General features: G+C 48.3%; 1 protein-coding gene across 2 annotated transcripts in view; it reads right to left on the bottom strand.

Annotated features, from left to right (window-relative positions):
• Positions 1–3663: 3663 nt before the first annotated feature.
• LOC139370205 (tether containing UBX domain for GLUT4-like) overlaps positions 3664–24751 on the bottom strand; it is a 37565-nt gene continuing 16477 nt past the window's right edge. Inside the window, exons 10-17 of one of the 2 annotated variants that reach the window (XM_071109551.1) lie at positions 20338–20419; positions 20104–20170; positions 19367–19429; positions 17935–17987; positions 15565–15616; positions 15414–15483; positions 14177–14364; positions 3664–3889 (exon numbers count right to left, since the gene is read on the bottom strand). In XM_071109551.1, coding sequence (XP_070965652.1) covers positions 3879–3889; positions 14177–14364; positions 15414–15483; positions 15565–15616; positions 17935–17987; positions 19367–19429; positions 20104–20170; positions 20338–20419 — 586 coding nt within the window. In that variant the 3' untranslated portion in view covers positions 3664–3878. Of the gene's footprint in view, positions 3890–13614; positions 13714–14176; positions 14365–15413; positions 15484–15564; positions 15617–17934; positions 17988–19366; positions 19430–20103; positions 20171–20337; positions 20420–24751 lie in introns of those variants that run through there. The other variant, XM_071109550.1, reaches the window with a different exon arrangement.

Below are 24751 nucleotides of genomic sequence, written 5' to 3' on the forward strand. Positions count from 1 at the left end.
GGTACCGGTACCGGGTCAATGTGTGGGGGTACCGGTACCGGGTCAATGTGAGGGGGTACCGGTACCGGGTCAATGTGAGGGGGTACCGGTACCGGGTCAATGTGAGGGGGTACCGGTACCGAGTCAATGTGAGGGGGTACCGGTACCGAGTCAATGTGTGGGGGTACCGGTACCGAGTCAATGTGTGGGGGTACCGGTACCGAGTCAATGTGTGGGGGTACCGGTACCGAGTCAATGTGTGGGTACAGGTTAGTCAAGGTGACTGTACATAGATAATACACAGGTTAGTTGAGGTAATATGTACATGTAGGTAGAGGTAAAGTGACTATGCATAGATAATAAACAGGTAATGGAGGTAATATGTACATGTAGGTAGAGGTAAAGGGACTATACATAGATAATAAACAGGTAATTGAGGTAATATGTACATGTAGGTAGAGGTAAAGGGACTATACATAGATAATAAACAGGTAATTGAGGTAATATGTACATGTAGGTAGGGGTAAAGGGACTATACATAGATAATAAACAGGTTAGTTGAGGTAATTGAGGTAATATGTACATGTAGGTAGAGGTAAAGGGACTATACATAGATAATAAACAGGTAATGGAGGTAATATGTACATGGAGGTAGGGGTAAAGGGACTATACATAGATAATAAACAGGTAATTGAGGTAATATGTACATGGAGGTAGGGGTAAAGGGACTATACATAGATAATAAACAGAGTAGCAGCAGTGTTAAAAAGGGGGTGAATGTAAATAGTCCAGGTAGACATCTGATTAACTGTTCAGCAGTCTAATGGCTTGGGGGAAGAAGCTGTTAAGGAGCCTTTTGGACCTAGACTTGGCACTCCGGTACCGCTTGCCGTGCGGTAGCAGAGAGAAGGGTGGATGGAGGCTTTCACAATTTTTAGGGTCTTCCTCTGACACCACCTGGTATAGAGGTCCTGGATGGCAGGAAGCTTTGCCCCAGTGATGTACTGGGCCGTACGCACTACCCTCTGTAGCGTCTTGCGTCAGATGCCAAGCAGTTGCCATACCAACCATGCTCTCGATGGTGCAGCTGTAGAAATTGAGGATCCGAGGACCCATACCAAATTCTTTAATTCACTGTCTCCCTTCTCTCCTCTTCTGTCAAAGCACCTGCACACTTCCTGACATGGATTTGACATGGATGGACAGTCCCTCTAGGCAATGCTTACACGAATCCTATGCTTTAAAATCCTAGCGTGACGACACTATTTTTCCTCTGCTCTGAGACTGCCATCATTGATGTCGTCTGTGGTGATGAGGGGCGTTGTACAAGACAAAGTCGTCAGCGAACGGTTCATCTCCAACCGATCAGAGTATCAAAGCCAACGACACATTTTCAAACAGCCGCTTTACCCACGTGTTCTGGCACTGGCCCAACCCATCCGTTTCTGGACCAATCAAACGGACCCGAATGTGTCCGCGTTTGGTGAAGGATCGGGGGGGAGGTACTCAGATCGCGACCAGAGGAAACTAACGTCTGTGGGAGTGGCCTAGCGTTTGTCCTGAGCGAGGTGTCTGGTAGCCAGGCAATTCAAATCTATGGTGGGGAGAGCACACCTCTAAAGCAGGTGGAGACTCTGGGAAAATCTCCTCCTCTCTCTCCTCACCTTCTCCAAAACTATTGGAGAAGGTCAGAAGGGAGAGCCTCTGACTTCCTCATCCAATGGGTTTTGAGGAGGAAACGAGGAGAGAGGACACGAGGAAGATGCAATTGAGATTCTCCCTCTACCAGCCACTAGTGTCACCTTTGACCCCCAGACATCAAAGGGTGTGGGATGTCAACACTGATTTAACTGAACCAGACGGGGCCACGATCGGCGTGCTCACCTTGCAGCACCGCGTCATATCCGTCAAACAGGGACACAGTAGAACCGGGCCACTCAACACCGGTCTGTCCCAATGTCTTGTTTACCGGGAGGAGCCGGCAAGAAACGGCAGCCAAGATGCCTGAACGATAAGCAGAGAGCTAGAGGATGGGGCAGGAGGTGTGTCTGCGGATGGGGCAGGAGGTGTGTCTGGGGATGGGGCAGGAGGTGTGTCTGCGGATGGGGCAGGAGGTGTGTCTGCGGATGGGGCAGGAGGTGTGTCTGCGGATGGGGCAGGAGGTGTGTCTGCGGATGGGGCAGGAGGTGTGTCTGCGGATGGGGCAGGAGGTGTGTCTGCTGGACAGGTGTGTGTGTGGGTGTCTGCAGGACGGGTGTGTGTGTTGGTCTGCGGGACAGGTGTGTGTCGGTGTCTGCGGGACAGGTGTATGTGTTGGTCTGCAGGACAGGTGTATGTGTTGGTCTGCAGGACAGGTGTATGTGTTGGTCTGCAGGACAGGTGTGTGTGTTGGTCTGCAGGACAGGTGTGTGTCGGTGTCTGCGGGACAGGTGTGTGTCGGTGTCTGCGGGACAGGTGTATGTGTGGGTCTGCGGGACAGGTGTATGTGTTGGTCTGCAGGACAGGTGTATGTGTTGGTCTGCAGGACAGGTGTGTGTGTGTTGGTCTGCAGGACAGGTGTGTGTTGGTCTGCAGGACAGGTGTGTGTGTTGGTCTGCAGGATAGGTGTGTGTGTTGGTCTGCAGGACAGGTGTGTGTGTTGGTCTGCAGGACAGGTGTGTGTGTGTTGGTCTGCAGGACAGGTGTGTGTGTGTTGGTCTGCAGGACAGGTGTGTGTGTGTTGGTCTGCAGGACAGGTGTGTGTTGGTCTGCAGGACAGGGGTGTGTGTTGGTCTGCAGGACAGGTGTGTGTGTTGGTCTGCAGGACAGGTGTGTGTGTTGGTCTGCAGGACAGGTGTGTGTGTTGGTCTGCAGGACAGGTGTGTGTGTTGGTCTGCAGGACAGGTGTGTGTGTTGGTCTGCAGTACAGGTGTGTGTGTTGGTCTGCAGGACAGGTGTGTGTTGGTCTGCAGGACAGGTGTGTGTGTTGGTCTGCAGGACAGGTGTGTGTGTTGGTCTGCAGGACAGGTGTGTGTGTTGGTCTGCAGGACAGGTGTGTGTGTTGGTCTGCAGGACAGGTGTGTGTGTGTTGGTCTGCAGGACAGGTGTGTGTGTTGGTCTGCAGGACAGGTGTGTGTCGGTGTCTGCGGGACAGGTGTGTGTTGGTCTGCAGGACAGGTGTGTGTGTTGGTCTGCAGGACAGGTGTGTGTGTTGGTCTGCAGGACAGGTGTGTGTGTTGGTCTGCAGGACAGGTGTGTGTGTTGGTCTGCAGGACAGGTGTGTGTGTTGGTCTGCGGGACAGGTGTGTGTGTGTGGGTGTCTGCAGGACAGGTGTGTGTGTTGGTCTGCAGGACAGGTGTGTGTTGGTCTGCAGGACTTCAAAAGAACTGAACAGGGGTTCAAAAAACAACTACACAAAATATCAGAATGACAGACTGGGCACTGCTCCCCCTCCCTCTCCTTCTCTATTCTCTGGAATACAAGAACGCAGTCTGAATCCAGGTAGCTAACACATAGAGCACGAACAGCAGAGTCTCTGGCACGACTTCCAACGAGTGTGTGGAGAGAGAAACCAGTAGAACTATACATAGCCTGTTACAATAGAACGGTAGCAATGAAATAGAGCTCATTCTGTTCTGAGCACTGTTCTAGCTGTTGATATCAACTCAGAGAGAAAACACACAACCACATATTGGCAATGGAGATATTTTAGACTCCTTTATTCATTCGTTTCATGTTTTTGAACTCTTGTAAAACTATTTGAAGTGCACACTGGATTCACAATGGGTTTGAATACATCACAATCCACTTTGAGCCTGGAATTTCATGTTAATAAAAAGGTAGGGGGAACAGTGTGTTGAGGCGTCCGCTCTGTTCTGTATGTCCCTCTATGGTAGCCGTGGTCATCTGATCACAATCCTCATTTCTTACCTGGAGACAATAAAAACATCATATCAGAGGAAATAACAGTTGGATCTTATAAAACTTTATTGAGACACACAAGTCTTAACAACCATGAAAAATGTCCAAAGAAATGTGTTTTCTTTGATCAGCACTGTAACATGTTGACTTTCAGTCAGAAAAACTACTAGGCCTATAACCCATTATAAACTGTTAAGAAAGAAGCTTGTTAGGCCTATAACCCATTATAAACTGTTAAGAAAGAAGCTTGTTAGGCCTATAACCCATTATAAACTGTTAAGAAAGAAGCTTGTTAGGCCTATAACCCATTATAAACTGTTAATAAAGAAGCTTGTTAGGCCTATAACCCATTATAAACTGTTAAGAAAGAAGCTTGTTAGGCCTATAACCCATTATAAACTGTTAAGAAAGAAGCTTGTTAGGCCTATAACCCATTATAAACTGTTAAGAAAGAAGCTTGTTAGGCCTATAACCCATTATAAACTGTTAAGAAAGAAGCTTGTTAGGCCTATAACCCATTATAAACTGTTAAGAAAGAAGCTTGTTAGGCCTATAACCCATTATAAACTGTTAAGAAAGAAGCTTGTTAGGCCTATAACCCATTATAAACTGTTAAGAAAGAAGCTTGTTAGGCCTATAACCCATTATAAACTGTTAAGAAAGAAGCTTGTTAGGCCTATAACCCATTATAAACTGTTAAGAAAGAAGCTTGTTAGGCCTATAACCCATTATAAACTGTTAAGAAAGAAGCTTGTTAGGCCTATAACCCATTATAAACTGTTAAGAAAGAAGCTTGTTAGGCCTATAACCCATTATAAAATGTTAAGAAAGAAGCTTGTAAGGCCGATAACCCATTATACACTGTTAAGAAAGAAGCTTGTTAGGCCTATAACCCATTATAAACTGTTAAGAAAGAAGCTTGTTAGGCCTATAACCCGTTATACAATGTTAAGAAAGAAGCTTGCTAGGCCTATAACCCATTATACAATGTTAAGAAAGAAGCTTGCTAGGCCTATCGTAACCCATTATACAATGTTAAGAAAGAAGCTTGCTAGGCCTATAACCCATTATACAATGTTATGAAAGACGCTTGCTAGGCCTATAACCCATTATACACTGTTAAGAAAGAAGCTTGCTAGGCCTATAACCCATTATACAATGTTAAGAAAGAAGTTTGCTAGGCCTATAACCCGTTATACACTGTTAAGAAGGAAGCTTGCTAGGCCTATAACCTGTTATACACTGTTAAGAAAGAAGCTTGCTGGGCCTATAACCCATTATACACTGTTAAGAAGGAAGCTTGCTAGGCCTATCGTAACCCATTATACACTGTTAAGAAGGAAGCTTGCTAGGCCTATCGTAACCCATTATACACTGTTAAGAAGGAAGCTTGCTAGGCCTATTCTAACCCATTATACAATGTTAAGAAAGAAGCTTGCTAGGCCTATAACCCATTATACAATGTTAAGAAATAAGCTTGCTAGGCCTATAACCTGTTATACACTGTTAAGAAAGAAGCTTGCTAGGCCTATAACCCGTTATACACTGTTAAGAAAGAAGCTTGCTAGGCCTATAACCCATTATACACTGTTAAGAAAGAAGCTTGCTAGGCCTATAACCCATTATACACTGTTAAGAAGGAAGCTTGCTAGGCCTATCGTAACCCATTATACACTGTTAAGAAGGAAGCTTGCTAGGCCTATCGTAACCCATTATACACTGTTAAGAAGAAAGCTTGCTAGGCCTATCGTAACCCATTATACACTGTTAAGAAAGAAGCTTGCTAGGCCTATTATAACCCGTTATACACTGTTAAGAAGCTTGCTAGGCCTATCGTAACCCATTATACACTGTTAAGAAGGAAGCTTGCTAGGCCTATCGTAACCCATTATACACTGTTAAGAAGGAAGCTTGCTAGGCCTATCGTAACCCATTATACACTGTTAAGAAGGAAGCTTGCTAGGCCTATCGTAACCCATTATACACTGTTAAGAAGGAAGCTTGCTAGGCCTATAACCTGTTATACACTGTTAAGAAAGAAGCTTGCTAGGCCTATAACCCGTTATACACTGTTAAGAAAGAAGCTTGCTAGGCCTATAACCCATTATACACTGTTAAGAAGGAAGCTTGCTAGGCCTATAACCCATTATACACTGTTAAGAAAGAAGCTTGCTAGGCCTATCGTAACCCATTATACACTGTTAAGAAGGAAGCTTGCTAGGCCTATCGTAACCCATTATACACTGTTAAGAAGGAAGCTTGCTAGGCCTATAACCCATTATACACTGTTAAGAAGGAAGCTTGCTAGGCCTATCGTAACCCATTATACACTGTTAAGAAAGAAGCTTGCTAGGCCTATTATAACCCGTTATACACTGTTAAGAAGCTTGCTAGGCCTATCGTAACCCATTATACACTGTTAAGAAGGAAGCTTGCTAGGCCTATCGTAACCCATTATACACTGTTAAGAAGGAAGCTTGCTAGGCCTATCGTAACCCATTATACACTGTTAAGAAGGAAGCTTGCTAGGCCTATCGTAACCCATTATACACTGTTAAGAAGGAAGCTTGCTAGGCCTATAACCCATTATACACTGTTAAGAAGGAAGCTTGCTAGGCCTATCGTAACCCATTATACACTGTTAAGAAAGAAGCTTGCTAGGCCTATTTAACCCGTTATACACTGTTAAGAAGCTTGCTAGGCCTATTATAACCTGTTATGTTAAGAAGGAAGCTTGCTAGGCCTATCGTAACCTGTTATACACTGTTAAGAAGGAAGCTTGCTAGGCCTATCGTAACCCATTATACACTGTTAAGAAGGAAGCTTGCTAGGCCTATCGTAACCCATTATACATTGTTAAGAAGGAAGCTTGCTAGGCCTATCGTAACCCATTATACACTGTTAAGAAGGAAGCTTGCTAGGCCTATCGTAACCCATTATACACTGTTAAGAAGGAAGCTTGCTAGGCCTATAACCCATTATACACTGTTAAGAAGGAAGCTTGCTAGGCCTATCGTAACCCATTATACACTGTTAAGAAAGAAGCTTGCTAGGCCTATTATAACCCGTTATACACTGTTAAGAAGCTTGCTAGGCCTATCGTAACCCATTATACACTGTTAAGAAGGAAGCTTGCTAGGCCTATCGTAACCCATTATACACTGTTAAGAAGGAAGCTTGCTAGGCCTATCGTAACCCATTATACACTTAAGAAGGAAGCTTGCTAGGCCTATCGTAACCCATTATACACTGTTAAGAAGGAAGCTTGCTAGGCCTATCGTAACCCATTATACACTGTTAAGAAAGAAGCTTGCTAGGCCTATTTAACCCGTTATACACTGTTAAGAAGCTTGCTAGGCCTATTATAACCTGTTATGTTAAGAAGGAAGCTTGCTAGGCCTATCGTAACCTGTTATACACTGTTAAGAAGGAAGCTTGCTTGAATATCAAAGTGTTAACAGACTCTTCCAGACATGGAATTCTGTTTAACTATTCAGACTCATCACCATCTTGAGACAAACCAGGATTGGAATTATATTGGCACAAACACACATTAGTCTCTTGACTTCTCCACACACACACACACACACACAACTACTATGATGGAGAGGGATAGACTGGGAGTGTGTGCGTGTCCTGGTTTAGCTCAAGACGCCGATGAATCTGAAGAATAGACATGCAGACACAATTCCTGGTCTGGAAGCATCTGGAAGAGTTCTGTTCTGGAAGCATCTGGAAGAGTTCTGGACTGAAGTGGGAATCTGGTGTTGAATAAAAAACACATCAGAGTAACTGATATAAACAACCAGTTAGACAGGCAGACAACCAGTTAGACAGTCAGGGAGGGATACAGGCAGACAACCAGTTAGACAGTCAGGGAGGGATACAGGCAGACAACCAGTTAGACAGTCAGAGAGGAAGACAGGCAGACAACCAGTTAGACAGTCAGAGAGGGATACAGGCAGACAACCAGTTAGACAGTCAGAGAGGAAGACAGGCAGACAACCAGTTAGACAGTCAGAGAGGGATACAGGCAGACAACCAGTTAGACAGTCAGAGAGGAAGACAGGCAGACAACCAGTTAGACAGTCAGAGAGGGATACAGGCAGACAACCAGTTAGACAGTCAGAGAGGGATACAGGCAGAGAACCAGTTAGACAGTCAGAGGGGGATACAGGCAGACAACCAGTTAGACAGTCAGAGAGGAAGACAGGCAGACAACCAGTTAGACAGTCAGAGAGGGATACAGGCAGACAACCAGTTAGACAGTCAGAGAGGAAGACAGGCAGACAACCAGTTAGACAGTCAGAGAGGGATACAGGCAGACAACCAGTTAGACAGTCAGAGAGGGATACAGGCAGACAACCAGTTAGACAGTCAGAGAGGGATACAGGCAGACAACCAGTTAGACAGTCAGAGAGGGATACAGGCAGACAACCAGTTAGACAGTCAGAGAGGGATACAGGCAGACAACCAGTTAGACAGTCAGAGAGGAAGACAGGCAGACAACCAGTTAGACAGTCAGAGAGGGATACAGGCAGACAACCAGTTAGACAGTCAGAGAGGAAGACAGGCAGACAACCAGTTAGACAGTCAGAGAGGGATACAGGCAGACAACCAGTTAGACAGTCAGAGAGGGATACAGGCAGACAACCAGTTAGACAGTCAGAGAGGGATACAGGCAGACAACCAGTTAGACAGTCAGAGAGGGATACAGGCAGACAACCAGTTAGACAGTCAGAGGGGGATACAGGCAGACAACCAGTTAGACAGTCAGAGAGGAAGACAGGCAGACAACCAGTTAGACAGTCAGAGAGGGATACAGGCAGACAACCAGTTAGACAGTCAGAGAGGGATACAGGCAGACAACCAGTTAGACAGTCAGAGAGGGATACAGGCAGACAACCAGTTAGACAGTCAGAGGGGGATACAGGCAGACAACCAGTTAGACAGTCAGAGAGGGATACAGGCAGACAACCAGTTAGACAGTCAGAGAGGGATACAGGCAGACAACCAGTTAGACAGTCAGAGAGGGATACAGGCAGACAACCAGTTAGACAGTCAGAGAGGGATACAGGCAGACAACCAGTTAGACAGTCAGAGAGGGATACAGGCAGACAACCAGTTAGACAGTCAGAGAGGGATACAGGCAGACAACCAGTTAGTCACATAGACAAGCAAAAATAAAGAGAAACAGGGAGACAGACAGGCCATGTCTCACTGAAAGCTAAACAGTGTGTCTCTTCCCCCAGACCCATCCACCTTTCATCCCTTTCCCCAGACCCATCCACCCTTCCCCCAGACCCATCCACCCTTCATCCCTTCCCCCAGACCCATCCACCCTTCCCCCAGACCCATCCACCCTTCATCCCTTCCCCCAGACCCATCCACCCTTCATCCCTTCCCCCAGACCATCCACATGGAGTCCACAATACCATCCTGTCTCCTCCCCTCCTCTCTCTTTCTTTCTTTTTAATTAGACTTTCTTCTTTGATAAAGAGGAGCAGGATGCCAGCCACAGCTCCCACACCAGCAGAAAACACTACTACAACTAGCCACAGCTCCCACGCCACCAGAAAACACTACAACAACTAGCACCAGCTCCCTCGCTACCAGAAAACACTACAACAACTAGCCACAGCTCCCACGCCACCAGAAAACACTACAACAACTAGCACCAGCTCCCTCGCTACCAGAAAACACTACAACAACTAGCCACAGCTCCCACGCCACCAGAAAACACTACTACAACTAGCCACAGCTCCCACACCAGCAGAAAACACTACTACAACTAGCCACAGCTCCCACGCCACCAGAAAACACTACAACAACTAGCACCAGCTCCCTCGCTACCAGAAAACACTACAACAACTAGCCACAGCTCCCACGCCACCAGAAAACACTACTACAACTAGCCACAGCTCCCACGCCACCGGAAAACACTACAACAACTAGCCACAGCTCCCTCGCCACCAGAAAACACTACAACAACTAGCCACAGCTCCCACGCCACCGGAAAACACTACAACAACTAGCCACAGCTCCAACGCCACCAGAAAACACTACAATAACTAGCCACAGCTCCCACGCCACCAGAAAACAATACAATAACTAGCCACAGCTCCCACGCCACCAGAAAACACTACAATAACTAGCCACAGCTCCCACGCCACCAGAAAACACTACAACAACTAGCCACAGCTCCCACGCCACCAGAAAACACTACAACAACTAGCCACAGCTCCCACGCCACCGGAAAACACTACAACAACTAGCCACAGCTCCCACGCCACCATAAAACACTACAACAACTAGCCACAGCTCCCACGCCACCATAAAACACTACAACAACTAGCCACAGCTCCAACGCCACCAGAAAACACTACAACAACTAGCCACAGCTCCAACGCCACCATAAAACACTACAACAACTAGCCACAGCTCCCACGCCACCAGAAAACACTACAACAACTAGTGAGACCATCCTTCCCACAAACAAAACAGAAAAACAACCAAAACAGCTGGAGCACCGCGACCACCAGCTCCACCACAACAGAGCAACCCCAGGCTCCCGGAGCGCCAGACAACAGGGGCCCACAGTATTTCATGTGGCCCAGAACGGAGAACTCTGACTGGGGCTGCGTGTCAGCAGAGGTCCCCTGGGGGTGGAGGTGAAACCATCCTGAACTAATAAATGTGTGGGTAAAGGGGTGTGTGTACCGTTCCCCCAGAACAGCATCCTTATCTTTTGACTCATCTGATGTTTCTTTTTCAACACTTCCTGTTGACTGTGGTTTTAAAGAGGGCCCTTTGGAGTGTAGTTAGTGTGTGTGTGTGTGTGTGTGTGTGTGTGTGTGTGTGTGTGTGTGTGTGTAGGAATGTGTTAAAATCTGCAATGGATTCATGTTTGAAAACAGGGTGGGTGACTTTTAGGGCTGCATGATGTGGACCAACATGTTGAATTGTGATTTTTGATTTGGGACAGATATTGCAATTGCAATTATGAATTGAGATTTTCACTTGGTAATTCCACCAGACATGGTTGTTTTTCATGCAATCGTCGTAGAGTAGGGGATATTCTTCTAATGATTTAATACACGTCGTGTTGCCGCTTGTTGTCGCTACAACTCTGAGGCACTTTTTGGCACAACACATGCATTTGGTTGACATCGGTTTGCCTGTAGCCGAAATACTGCCACCCCGTTGAAGCCATGCTGAAATACTGCCACCCCGTTGAAGCCATGCTGAAATACTGACACCCCGTTGAAGACGTGCAGAAATACTGCCACCCCACTGAAGACGTGCTGAAATACTGCTGAAGACGTGCTGAAATACTGCCACCCCGCTGAAGCCATGCTCAAATACTGCCACCCCGTTGAAGACGTGCTGAAATACTGCCACCCCGTTGAAGCCATGCTGAAATACTGCCACCCCACTGAAGACGTGCTGAAATACTGCCACCCCGTTGAAGACATGCTGAAATACTGCCACACTGCTGAAGAAGACGTGCTGAAATACTGCCACCCCGTTGAAGACATGCTGAAATACTGCCACCCCACTGAAGACGTGCTGAAATACTGCCACCCTGCTGAAGACGTGCTGAAATACTGCCACCCTGCTGAAGACGTGCTGAAATACTGCTGAAGACGTGCTGAAATACTGCCACCCCACTGAAGACGTGCTGAAATACTGCCACACTGCTGAAGATGTGCTGAAATACTGCCACCCCGTTGAAGACATGCTGAAATACTGCCACCCCGTTGAAGACATGCTGAAATACTGCCACACTGCTGAAGAAGACGTGCTGAAATACTGCCACCCCGTTGAAGACATGCTGAAATACTGCCACCCCACTGAAGACGTGCTGAAATACTGCCACCCTGCTGAAGACGTGCTGAAATACTGCCACCCTGCTGAAGACGTGCTGAAATACTGCTGAAGACGTGCTGAAATACTGCCACCCCACTGAAGACGTGCTGAAATACTGCCACCCCACTGAAGACGTGCTGAAATACTGCCACCCTGCTGAAGACGTGCTGAAATACTGCCACCCCACTGAAGACGTGCTGAAATACTGCCACCCTGCTGAAGACGTGCTGAAATACTGCCACCCTGCTGAAGACGTGCTGAAATACTGCCACCCCGCTGAAGACGTGCTGAAATACTGCCAACCTGCTGAAGACGTGCTGAAATACTGCCACCCTGCTGAAGACGTGCTGAAATACTGCCACCCTGCTGAAGACGTGCTGAAAAACTGCCACCCCGCTGAAGCAGCGTTCTCATTAGCACTAGCAGCAACTCATGTTTCCGACACACTGAGGTAAAGCCCCAGAGTTTCTCCTACTGTACTGTCTTTGGTAAAGCCCCAGAGTTTCTCCTAATGTACTGACTTTGGTAAAGCCCCAGAGTTTCTCCTACTGTACTGTCTTTGGTAAAGCCCCAGAGTTTCTCCTACTGTACTGTCTTTGGTAAAGCCCCAGAGTTTCTCCTACTGTACTGTCTTTGGTAAAGCCCCAGAGTTTCTCCTACTGTACTGTCTTTGGTAAAGCCCCAGAGTTTCTCCTACTGTTCTGTCTTTGGTAAAGCCCCAGAGTTTCTCCTACTGTACTGTCTTTGGTAAAGCCCCAGAGTTTCTCCTACTGTACTGTCTTTGGTAAAGCCCCAGAGTTTTTCCTACTGTTCTGTCTTTGGTAAAGCCCCAGAGTTTCTCCTACTGTACTGTCTTTGGTAAAGCCCCAGAGTTTCTCCTACTGTACTGTCTTTGGTAAAGCCCCAGAGTTTCTCCTACTGTACGGTCTTTGGTAAAGCCCCAAGAGTTTCTCCTACTGTTCTGTCTTTGGTAAAACCCTCCCTCTCCTCACCAGCATCTAACTGGGCACTTTAAGCAGGGGACCCTTGTGATTGGCCAGCATGTGTGTGCCATGCAGAAAGTGAGAGAGCCCGCTTGTGATTGGTCAGCATCCTCTGTGCAGAGTCCAGGGCATCTCATTAGAGGAGGTAGTGTGGTCTAGTTGTTGTATGAATGAAGGGTTAAATGAAGGGGAGCATCACAGCCTCTTGCGCCGTTATACATCACGTCCATATGGCACGTTGGATGTCAATAATCACGTGGCCCAGCAGCGTGGCCTCTCTATGTCAGTGTAAACAGGGTCAGCATGCTGAAGAGGGAAACTACAATGTCTCATCAAATAGGAGACTGAACAGATCAACTAGGAATTGCCAATCCAGTCATGTTAGGATGAACTCTCCCTTTAAAACAATTCTAATAATTTGGTAGGTGCTTATAATTGTCCTATTTCACACTTTCAGTGGGTAGCAGTGGGTAGCAGTGGGTAGCAGTGGGTAGCAGTGGGTAGCAGTGGGTAGCAGTGGGTAGCAGTGTGTAATTGGTTAATGTGTTTGTAGCAGTGTGTAATTGGTTAATGTGTTTGTAGCAGTGTGTAATTGGTTAATGTGTTTGTAGCAGTGTGTAATTGGTTAATGTGTTTGTAGCAGTGTGTAATTGGTTAATGTGTTTGTAGCAGTGTGTAATTGGTTAATGTGTTTGTAGCAGTGTGTAATTGGTTAATGTGTTTGTAGCAGTGTGTAATTGGTTAATGTGTTTGTAGCAGTGTGTAATTGGTTAATGTGTTTGTAGCAGTGTGTAATTGGTTAATGTGTTTGTAGCAGTGTGTAATTGGTTAATGTGCTTGAAGCAGATCCTAATCCCCCCCCCCCCCCCCCCCCCGAGACATCCACAGAGTGAGCGGGGGGTTAAGTGCCTTGCTCAGGGGCACAACGACAGACCTTTTGGCTACTGGCCCAACGCTCTGACCTTGAGGCTTCCTGCCGTCCTGGTGGAATTAGATCTGTCACACTCTTTAACAATGTCAGAGAATTGCTGATGCTACCTTTATCCGTTAGGTAATAGGTCATTTTAGAGTGACCTCCCCTTTAACTCTTTATCAGTTAGGTAATAGGTCATTTTAGAGTGACCTACCCCTTTAACTCTTTATCAGTTAGGTAATAGGTCATTTTAGAGTGACCTACCCCTTTAACTCTTTATCCGTTAGGTAATAGGTCATTTTAGAGTGACCTACCCCTTTAACCCTTTATCAGTTAGGTAATAGTAGGTCATTTTAGGGTGACCTACCCTTTAACCCTTAGGTAATCATTTTAGAGTGACCTACCCCTTTAACCCTTAGGTAATCATTTTAGAGTGACCTACCCCTTTAACCCTTTATCAGTTAGATAATAGTAGGTCATTTTAGAGTGACCTCCCCTTTAACCCTTCAACAGGTCTGATTGGTAGTGTACCTGGCAGTTTGAGCCACTTGGGGACCTTGCCGGTGTCCGTCCTGACTGGTTTGGTGGCCTGGCTGTGTGTGTTCGGCTCCTCTTCCTCCTCCTCCTCAATCTCCCTGGTCCCCGCGGGGGGGTCTGGAAGGGGCTCCTCTGTTACCATGGAAGAGAAGGAAGAGGGGGGCGAAGACCTGGGCATACAGCTGAGAGAGGGGGGAAAGAGAGGGTGAGGAATGAAGGGAGAGAGAAAGGGATGGAGGAGAGGAAAGAGCATTCAGTCCACAGGATTTCATCAGATGTGTATTCTGAACACAGACACACTTCCTGTACTTTAAATTCTCAAAACCAATCTCTCTCTGGAAGCGGAGTGAGTGAGTGAGTGAGGTGTGTGTGTGTGTCCCAGGGGGTTCAGGCTCTTTCATGTGGCCAGGACTAGTGACCTCAGATTAGGAAAGGTCATGACACCACTATCGCATGACTTCCTGTCCAGGAGATGGAACAAACACATCCTCTCCTGACAGAACAACATTTCACCTTTGACCCGGGTGCCACATTAACAATAACTTAAACGTCCCTCTCTCTCTCTTTCCCTCCACTATGTCAATATCCCTCCCTCCTTCCCTCACAGAAGTAGGGGAGAGGTAGAAGGTGCCCTGGCATCCCCTTTGAAGCTAATAGTGGAATTAGGGACAGGAGGAGAGAGAGGTGAGGAACGGTAAAGAGAGGAGTGGATGGATGAAAGGGGGAGATGGGTTAATGAGGTGTGTGTGTCCTCGACTGATGGTGGAGGGGGCAGCAGGTGGGGGTCAGATTGGGGAAATGGCTCTATCTTTAGAGGAAGGGGGAGGTGGGGTGTGTGTGTTCTCAACTGATGGTGGAGGGGGCAACAGGTGGGGGTCAGATTGGGGAAATGCCTCTATCTTTAGAGGAAGGGGGAGGTGGGGTGTGTGTGTGTCCTCGACTGATGGTGGAGGGGGCAACAGGTGGGGGTCAGATTGGGTAAATGGCTCTATCTTTAGAGGAGGGGGGAGGTGGGGTGTGTCCGTGCGTTTGGCCGGAACCCTTCAAAGGGATTCCGATGATGACAGCACTGTGACAGGAAAATAGAGCCGTCGCCCGGGGAAACACAGCCGAGCCGTGTTGCCACGACGATGGGGCAGTTCCACCAACAGGAAGTTCTGATCCTCTCCTTCTCACACACACACAAATAAAATGTTGTTGTTTGGCTGTTAAATGCCAACAGTAGACTGACCCAGCAATGGCCTCGTCTGCTTGTAGGGCCGAGACACTGGAATCCAGGAGATGTCTCTCTAAGTAACTCTCTGTGGAGAGAGAACACACCTTCAGAACCATCTCATCCAAGGTAACACGTTGAAACCAAACCGAGGTAAAGGGAGACGCACCTGTCTTGACGTCAGAGCCAAAGTAGACCAGGGCAGCAGGGAACAGGTCAGCCTGGAGAGAGAGAGAGAGAGAGAGAGAGACGCCCGTTTCAATCCCCTTCTAACACTCAAACAGCTTCTTCAGCGTCACCAAACATGGCGGCACACAGTTCAGTTTGAAGTCGACCACTAACTGAAGGCTCATCGAGCGGTTAGGAAAACACCTTCACCGCGAGAGCCAAACAACAACCCTGAATCACAAGCCCTGAAAGTGAAAGGTTTAAATGGTGCCGATGGCTGTAGTGACTGACAGACTGGTGATTACAGGGTGAAAACAGACAGAGTTAACGTATTATTCTGAATCTACTGTTTACCTGAGAGAGGTAGACAGAGAGACCGTTAAAAATATCTATAGTGCTGTCTGCTGAGGATAGACACAGCCCCAAAACCTTCTCTCCCTGCCGTCCTTCCCGCTTTGTCCTCTCTCTACCCCCCTCTGTCCTCAGTCCTCTGATCTACCCCCTCAGCCCTCTCCTGTCTTCTCTCTTTTTTTTTTTTATTTTACCTTTATTTAACCAGGCAAGTCAGTTAAGAACAAATTCTTATTTTCAATGACGGCCTGGGAACAGTGGGTTAACTGCCTGTTCAGGGGCAGAACGACAGATTTGTACCTTGTCAGCTCGGGGGTTTGAACTCGCAACCTTCCGGTTACTAGTCCAACGCTCTAACCACTAGGCTACTCTACCCCCCTCTGTCCTCTCTCTACCCCCCTCTGTCCTCTCTCTACCCCCCTCTGTCCTCTCTCTACCCCCCTCTGTCCTCTCTCTACCCCCCTCTGTCCTCTCGTGTCTGCAGTCCTCTCTCTACCCCCCCTGTCCTCAGTCCTCTCTCTACCCCCTCTGTCCTCAGTCCTCCCTCTGTCCTCTCTCTACCCCCCTCTGTCGTCTCTCTACCCCCCTCTGTCGTCTCCCCACCCCCCTCTGTCCTCTCTCTACCCCCCTCTGTCCTCAGTCCTCCCTCTGTCCTCTCTCTACCCCCCTCTGTCGTCTCTCTACCCCCTTCTGTCGTCTCCCCACCCCCCTCTGTCCTCTCTCTACCCCCCTCTGTCCTCAGTCCTCCCTCTGTCCTCTCTCTACCCCCCTCTGTCCTCAGTCCTCCCTCTGTCCTCTCTCTACCCCCCTCTGTCCTCAGTCCTCCCTCTGTCCTCTCTCTACCCCCCTCTGTCCTCAGTCCTCCCTCTGTCCTCTCTCTACCCCCCTCTGTCCTCAGTCCTCCCTCTGTCCTCTCCCCACCCCCTTCTGTCCTCTCCCCACCCCCCTCTGTCCTCTCTCTACCCCCCTCTGTCCTCTCCCCACCCCCCTCTGGCCTCTCCCCACCCCCCTCTGGCCTCTCCCCATCCCCCTCTGGCCTCTCCCCACCCCCCTCTGGCCTCTCCCCACCCCCCTCTGGCCTCTACCTACCACTCTCCCCTCAGTCCTCTACCTACCTCCCTCTCTCCCTCCTCCTCTCTCTACCTCTCTCCCTCCTCCCCTCAGTCCTCTCTCTCCCCTCTCTCCCTCCTCCTCTCTCTCCCTCCTCCTCCCTCCAGTCCTTCTGGTTTCTATTATGGACAGAGCTGTTAATGACTATTATTCGAGACTCTGAACAAGAAACAATGTGTAGCAACGGGATAACAGACATTCCACCACTCTCTCCCTGGGCACAACATGCTCCCTTAGACACTGGCGTCTCCATAGGCAGGGGAGATAGAGGGGAGGGCTGCTATCAGAGGGCTGCTGGGATGGGGAACATTCCTTCTGTGACATCACACAAAGTCATTGAAGTGTCTGTCTGTCTGTGTCTGTCTGTGTCTGTCTGTGTCTGTCTGTGTGAGATGGCTCCAGAATCTCTCTCCAGACTGGTGTGTACTTCTATGGGTGTAATCGTGGCGATCTCTACACTCCCTGTGAATCTAACCCTTGCAACCTCACACATCAGACACTCCCCCCCCCCCCCCATCTCTCCCTCCCCCTCTGTCTTCCTCCCTCTCTCTCTCCTCACCCCAGATCAAACAGAGGTGAAGGTCAGTAGGGCAGAAAATGGACACAGAGAGAGAGGAGGAGGAGGAGGAGGAGGAGGACAGGAGAGAAAAGAACAACAGAGAGGAGGAGGAGGAGGACAGGAGAGAAAAGAGCAACAGAGAGAGAGATGTATTTTTCTAAAGCACATGAGAATTCCTTGTGTTGTGTTATTATTGTGTAGGGTTCATGTGTCTCCATGCTGTTTCAAACCCACTAGAACCCTAATTAATACTTTACACTGATTGGAGAAACAATAAATAAAGTTTACCAGTCCAATTTCATTCTGTTCTTTAGAGACATGGAGAGTCTTACCTGTGGGGGGGGGGCTTACCTGGAAGAGGGTGGCTGTTGGGTCCTCCAGAATGGTTTTAGGAGGAGCGATGACTGGAAGAGAGGAAATAATCATTTTATATCCAAAATGAGAGAGAGAGATGGAAAGATTATCCTCTCCCTCTCTGTCCCCATCCCTCCCCTCCCCCCTGAGGACCTGAGCTCTAGGGCCATGCCTCAGGACTCCTGGCTGCCCCTTTCCCCTCTCCCCTTCCCCCTGAGCTCTAGGGCCATGCCTCAGGGCTCCTGGCTGTCCCTCCCCCTGGGGACCTGAGCTCTAGGGCCATGCCTCAGGACTCCTGGCTGCCCCTTCCCCTCTCCCCTTCCCCCTGAGCTCTAGGGCCATGCCTCAGGGCTCCTGGCTGTCCCTCCCCCTGAGCTCTAGGGCCATGCTTCAGGACTCCTGGCTGTCCCTCCCCCCTGAGGACCTGAGCTCTAGGGCCATGCCTCAGGACTCCTGGCTGTCCCTCCCCCTTGAGGACCTGAGCTCTAGGGGCCATGCCTCAGGACTCCTGGCTGTCCCCCTCCCCAGTCATGCTGCCAATCGAGGTTCTGTTGTTCTGCCTGCGGCTACGGACCCCTGACCTGTTCACCAGACGTGCTACCTTGTCTCAGACCTGCTGGTTCCACCCTCCCTGTCTCTTCTAGTCACTGTGCTGCTACATCTACATTGCTTGCTGATATAATAAGGGCTTCATAAATATACTGAACCAAAATATAAAACACAACATGTAAAGTGTTGGTTTCATGAGCTGAAATAAAATATCCCAGAAATGTTCCATAAGCACAAAAAGCGTATTTCACTAAAAACTGTTTTGCAATAATGTGTTAACATCCCTGTTAGTGAGCATTTCTCCTCTGCCAAGATAATCCCTCCACCTGACAGGTGTGACATATCAAGAAGCTGATTAAACAGCATGGTCATTACACATAAAAGACCACTCTAAAATGTGCAGGTCTGTCACACAGCACAACGCCACAGAAGTCTCAAGTCGAGGGAGTGCGCTGACTGAAATCCACAGAAGTCTCAAGTCGAGGGAGTGCGCTGACTGAAATCCACAGAAGTCTCAAGTCGAGGGAGTGCGCTGACTGAAATCCACAGAATCAGGGCCTAAAATGTATTTCAATTGACTGATCTCCTTATATGAACTGTGACTCATTAGAATCGTTTAAATTGTTGCATGTAACTTTTATATTTGTGTTCAGTATAAAGTTGATTGAGAGAGATGGAGCAAGAGAGAGAGAGAGAGATGGAGCGAGAGAGAGAGATGGAGCGAGAGAGAGAGAGAGATGGAGAGAGAGAGACGGAGCGAGAGAGAGACGGAGCGAGAGAGACGGAGCGAGAGATGGAGCGAGAGAGAGAGACGGAGCGAGAGAGAGAGACGGAGCGCGAGAGAGAGACGGAGAGCGAGGGCGAGAGTAAAGATACTCACACAGGTAGAAGGGTAGTTGGGGGTCCTGCAGGTGGCTCTTCACAAAGAGCCTCAGAGCAGCAACTGGATGGACAGTTGAAAACCACCTGGTTATTCCATCACATCTCTATGGTTCCAGTGTGATTCTAATGGTTATTCCATCACATCTCTATGGTTCCAGTGTGATTCTAATGGTTATTCCATCACATCTCTATGGTTCCAGTGTGATTCTAATGGTTATTCCATCACATCTCTATGGTTCCAGTGTGATTCTAATGGTTATTCCATCACATCTCTATGGTTCCAGTGTGATTCTAATGGTTATTCCATCACATCTCTATGGCTCCAGTTTGATTCTAATGGTTATTCCATCACATCTCTATGGTTCCAGTGTGATTCTAATGGTTATTCCATCACATCTCTATGGTTCCAGTTTGATTCTAATGGTTATTCCATCACATCTCTATGGTTCCAGTGTGATTCTAATGGTTATTCCATCACATCTCTATGGTTCCAGTTTGATTCTAATGGTTATTCCATCACATCTCTATGGTTCCAGTGTGATTCTAATGGTTATTCCATCACATCTCTATGGTTCCAGTGTGATTCTAATGGTTATTCCATCACATCTCTATGGTTCCAGTTTGATTCTAATGTCAGATAGATATCAACTAGCTGTCTCTAGAGTCAACACATAGTTACTAATACAAGGAGACAGAAGGGGAGAGAGGAAGAGAGAGAGAAAGAGAGAGATCTACCTGTCTCTAGAGGTCTGAAGAATCCCTGTAGAACACATCTGTCAGGGAACTGGACCCTCAGAACTACCTGGACACACACACACATTATTATATTGCTAATGTTACTAGTAACAGATTTAGGATCACTATTGGCATCCACCTCCAGGTTAGTGGTCGATTCCATGTAAATGTAGGAGAAATTCAAGGGTATCTGACACACACACGGGCGAACACACATTCACCCACACAACTCACTCGGGGGTATCTGTCCATCTTATCCTTCATCTGAGATTCTCTCAGAGCTTTAGTCATCAGAGGAGCCTCCTCTAGTACCCTCCTAAAGGGAGAAGGGAGAGAGAGAGGGGAGAGGGAGAGGGGGGAGAGGAGAGAGAAAGCGAGGAGAGAGGGGAGAGGAGAGAGAGGAGAGATGGGAGAGGAGAAATTGGAGAGGGAGAGAGAAAGAGAGAGAGGAGAGGGAGAGAGAGAAAAATAAGAGGGGAGAGGGAGAGATAAAGAGAGAGAGGAAAGAGCAAGAGAGAGAGGAGAGAGCAAGAGATGATTTACAGTTTACTTTTTGATTTGTGTGTGTGTGTGTTAGATCACTGTGGTCAACGTAATTCTAGCCTTGATAATCTGTCTGGTGTGGTGTCACACAGAGAACGGGGGAGGCAGACATCTCTTTTGAAGAAGACATCGTAAAGAACCAATCAGGCGCACGCACATTCCACACAGCAACGTTTCCCAGCATTCCCCACAGTCTCTCCCCAAAGCGTCTCATTAAGTCATTGGCAAACTGTAATTTGAGTGTATATATAAACCCATATAGAAGTTCCCTAACTGACTGCTTTCAGACCTTAACCATTAGAAGGTCAAAACTGTCTGCTAAAGGTCGCTGGTTTGAATCCCCAAACAGCCTAGATAAGAACATCTGTCAATGTGCCTTTGAGCAAAGCACTTAACCCTCGTCGCTCCTGTAAGTCTCTCTGGATCAGAGTGTCTGCTAAATGACTCACTAACTAAGTCTCTCTGGATCAGAGCGTCTGCTAAATGACTCACTAACTGTAAGTCTCTCTGGATCAGAGTGTCTGCTAAATGACTCACTAACTGTAAGTCTCTCTGGATCAGAGTGTCTGCTAAATGACTCACTAACTGTAAGTCTCTCTGGATCAGAGTGTCTGCTAAATGACTCACTAACTGTAAGTCTCTCTGGATCAGAGTGTCTGCTAAATGACTCACTAACTGTAAGTCTCTCTGGATCAGAGTGTCTGCTAAATGACTCACTAACTGTAAGTCTCTCTGGATCAGAGTGTCTGCTAAATGATTCTAACTGTAAGTCTCTCTGGATCAGAGTGTCTGCTAAATGATTCTAACTAAGTCTCTCTGGATCAGAGTGTCTGCTAAATGACTCACTAACTGTAAGTCTCTCTGGATCAGAGTGTCTGCTAAATGACTCACTAACTGTAAGTCTCTCTGGATCAGAGTGTCTGCTAAATGACTCACTAACTGTAAGTCTCTCTGGATCAGAGTGTCTGCTAAATGACTCACTAACTGTAAGTCTCTCTGGATCAGAGTGTCTGCTAAATGACTCTCTAACTGTAAGTCTTTTTTTGGATCAGAGTGTCTGCTAAATGACTCACTAACTGTAAGTCTCTCTGGATCAGAGTGTCTGCTAAATGACTCACTAACTGTAAGTCTCTCTGGATCAGAGTGTCTGCTAAATGACTCACTAACTGTAAGTCTCTCTGGATCAGAGTGTCTGCTAAATGATTCTAACTGTAAGTCTCTCTGGATCAGAGTGTCTGCTAAATGATTCTAACTAAGTCTCTCTGGATCAGAGTGTCTGCTAAATGACTCACTAACTGTAAGTCTCTCTGGATCAGAGTGTCTGCTAAATGACTCACTAACTGTAAGTCTCTCTGGATCAGAGTGTCTGCTAAATGACTCACTAACTGTAAGTCTCTCTGGATCAGAGTGTCTGCTAAATGACTCACTAACTGTAAGTCTCTCTGGATCAGAGTGTCTGCTAAATGACTCACTAACTGTAAGTCTCTCTGGATCAGAGTGTCTGCTAAATGACTCACTAACTGTAAGTCTCTCTGGATCAGAGTGTCTGCTAAATGACTCACTAACTGTAAGTCTCTCTGGATCAGAGTGTCTGCTAAATGACTCACTAACTGTAAGTCTCTCTGGATCAGAGTGTCTGCTAAATGACTCTCTAACTGTAAATGTAAATGCCATTTGGTTGTTTTAATAGAGATATCTCTTTTCAGTCTCTCCATCTCTCCTGGTTCAATCTCACTGTCGCTTTCTCGCTCCTCTCTCCTCAGTCTCTCTCGCTTTCTCGCTCCCTCTATCCAGATCAAAACCCAAGCAACTTTCTCTCCCAGTCTCTCCTCCCCTCTTCCTCTCTCCAAGTCTCTCCTCCCCTCTTCCTCTCTCTGTCTCTCCTCTCCTCTTCCTCTCTCTGTCTCTCCTCTGTCCCACCTCTAACTATTCCTCTCTCTCAGTCTCTCCTCCCCTCTTCCTCTCTCTCAGTCTCTCCTCTCTCTCAGTCTCTCCTCTCTCTGTGTCTCTCCTCTCTCTCAGTCTCTCCTCTCTCTCAGTCTCTCCTCTCTCTCAGTCTCTCCTCTCTCTCAGTCTCTCCTCTCTCTCAGTCTCTCCTCTCTCTCAGTCTCTCCTCTCTCTCAGTCTCTCCTCTCTCTCAGTCTCTCCTCTCTCTCAGTCTCTCCTCTCTCTCAGTCTCTCCTCTCTCTCAGTCTCTCCTCTCTCCTCAGTCTCTCCTCTCTCCTCAGTCTCTCCTCTCTCCTCAGTCTCTCCTCTCTCCTCAGTCTCTCCTCTCTCCTCAGTCTCTCCTCTCTCCTCAGTCTCTCCTCTCTCCTCAGTCTCTCCTCTTTCCTCAGTCCCACCTCTCACTCTTCCTCTCTCTCAGTCTCTCCTCCCCTCTTCCTCTCTCTCAGTCTCTCAGTCTCTCCTCTCTCCTCAGTCTCTCCTCTCTCCTCAGTCTCTCCTCTCCTCAGTCTCTCCTCTCTCTCAGTCTCTCCTCTTCCTCTCTCAGTCTCTCCTCAGTCCCTCCTCTCTCCTCAGTCCCTCCTCTCTCCTCAGTCCCTCCTCTCTCCTCAGTCCCTCCTCTCTCCTCAGTCCCTCCTCTCTCCTCAGTCCCTCCTCTCTCTCAGTCTCTCCTCTCTCCTCAGTCTCTCCTCTCTCCTCAGTCTCTCCTCTCTCTCAGTCTCTCCTCTCTCTGTCTCTCTTCTCTCCTCAGTCCCTCTTCTCTCCTCAGTCCCTCTTCTCTCCTCAGTCCCTCTTCTCTCCTCAGTCCCTCCTCTCCTCAGTCCCTCCTCTCCTCAGTCCCTCCTCTCCTCAGTCCCTCCTCTCCTCAGTCCCTCCTCTCCTCAGTCCCTCCTCTCTCCTCAGTCCCTCCTCTCTCCTCAGTCCCTCCTCTCTCCTGTCTCTCCTCTCTCTCAGTCTCTCCTCTCTCTCAGTCTCTCCTCTCTCTCAGTCTCTCCTCTCTCTCAGTCTCTCCTCTCTCCTCAGTCTCTCCTCTTCCTCTCTCAGTCTCTCCTCTTCCTCTCTCAGTCTCTCCTCTTCCTCAGTCTCTCCTCTTCCTCAGTCTCTCCTCTTCCTCAGTCTCTCCTCTTCCTCAGTCTCTCCTCTTCCTCAGTCTCTCCTCTTCCTCAGTCTCTCCTCTCTCTCAGTCTCTCCTCTTCCTCAGTCTCTCCTCTCTCTCAGTCTCTCCTCTCTCTCAGTCTCTCCTCTCTCTGTCTCTCCTCTCTCTGTCTCTCCTCTCTCCTCAGTCTCTCCTCTCTCTGTCTCTCCTCTCTCCTCAGTCTCTCCTCAGTCTATCCTCTCTCCTCAGTCTCTCCTCTCTCTCAGTCTCTCCTCTCTCAGTCTCTCCTCTTCCTCTCTCCTCAGTCCCTCCTCTCTCCTCAGTCTCTCCTCTCTCTCAGTCTCTCCTCTCTCTGTCTCTCCTCTCTCCTCAGTCTCTCCTCTCTCCTCAGTCTCTCCTCGCTCCTCAGTCTCTCCTCTCTCCTCAGTCTCTCCTCTCTCCTCAGTCTCTCCTCTCTCCTCTCTCCTCAGTCTCTCCTCTCTCTCAGTCTCTCCTCTCTCTCAGTCTCTCCTCTCTCTCAGTCTCTCCTCTCCTCAGTCCCTCTTCTCTCCTCAGTCCCTCTTCTCTCCTCAGTCCCTCTTCTCTCCTCAGTCCCTCTTCTCTCCTCAGTCCCTCTTCTCTCCTCAGTCCCTCTTCTCTCCTCAGTCCCTCTTCTCTCCTCAGTCCCTCTTCTCTCCTCAGTCCCTCCTCTCTCCTCAGTCTCTCCTCTCTCCTCAGTCTCTCCTCTCTCCTGTCTCTCCTCTCTCTCAGTCTCTCCTCTCTCCTCTCTCTCAGTCCCTCCTCTCTCTCAGTCCCTCCTCTCTCCTCAGTCTCTCCTCTTCCTCTCTCAGTCTCTCCTCTTCCTCTCTCAGTCTCTCCTCTTCCTCTCTCAGTCTCTCCTCTTCCTCTCTGTCTCTCCTCTTCCTCTCTCAGTCTCTCCTCTTCCTCTCTCCGTCTCTCCTCTTCCTCTCCGTCTCTCCTCTTCCTCTCCGTCTCTCCTCTTCCTCTCCGTCTCTCCTCTTCCTCTCAGTCTCTCCTCTTCCCCTCAGTCTCTCCTCTTCCTCAGTCTCTCCTCTTCCTCAGTCT

The sequence above is a fragment of the Oncorhynchus clarkii genome, chromosome 17, assembly GCF_045791955.1.
Source record: "Oncorhynchus clarkii lewisi isolate Uvic-CL-2024 chromosome 17, UVic_Ocla_1.0, whole genome shotgun sequence".
Taxonomy (NCBI): Eukaryota; Metazoa; Chordata; class Actinopteri; order Salmoniformes; family Salmonidae; genus Oncorhynchus; species Oncorhynchus clarkii.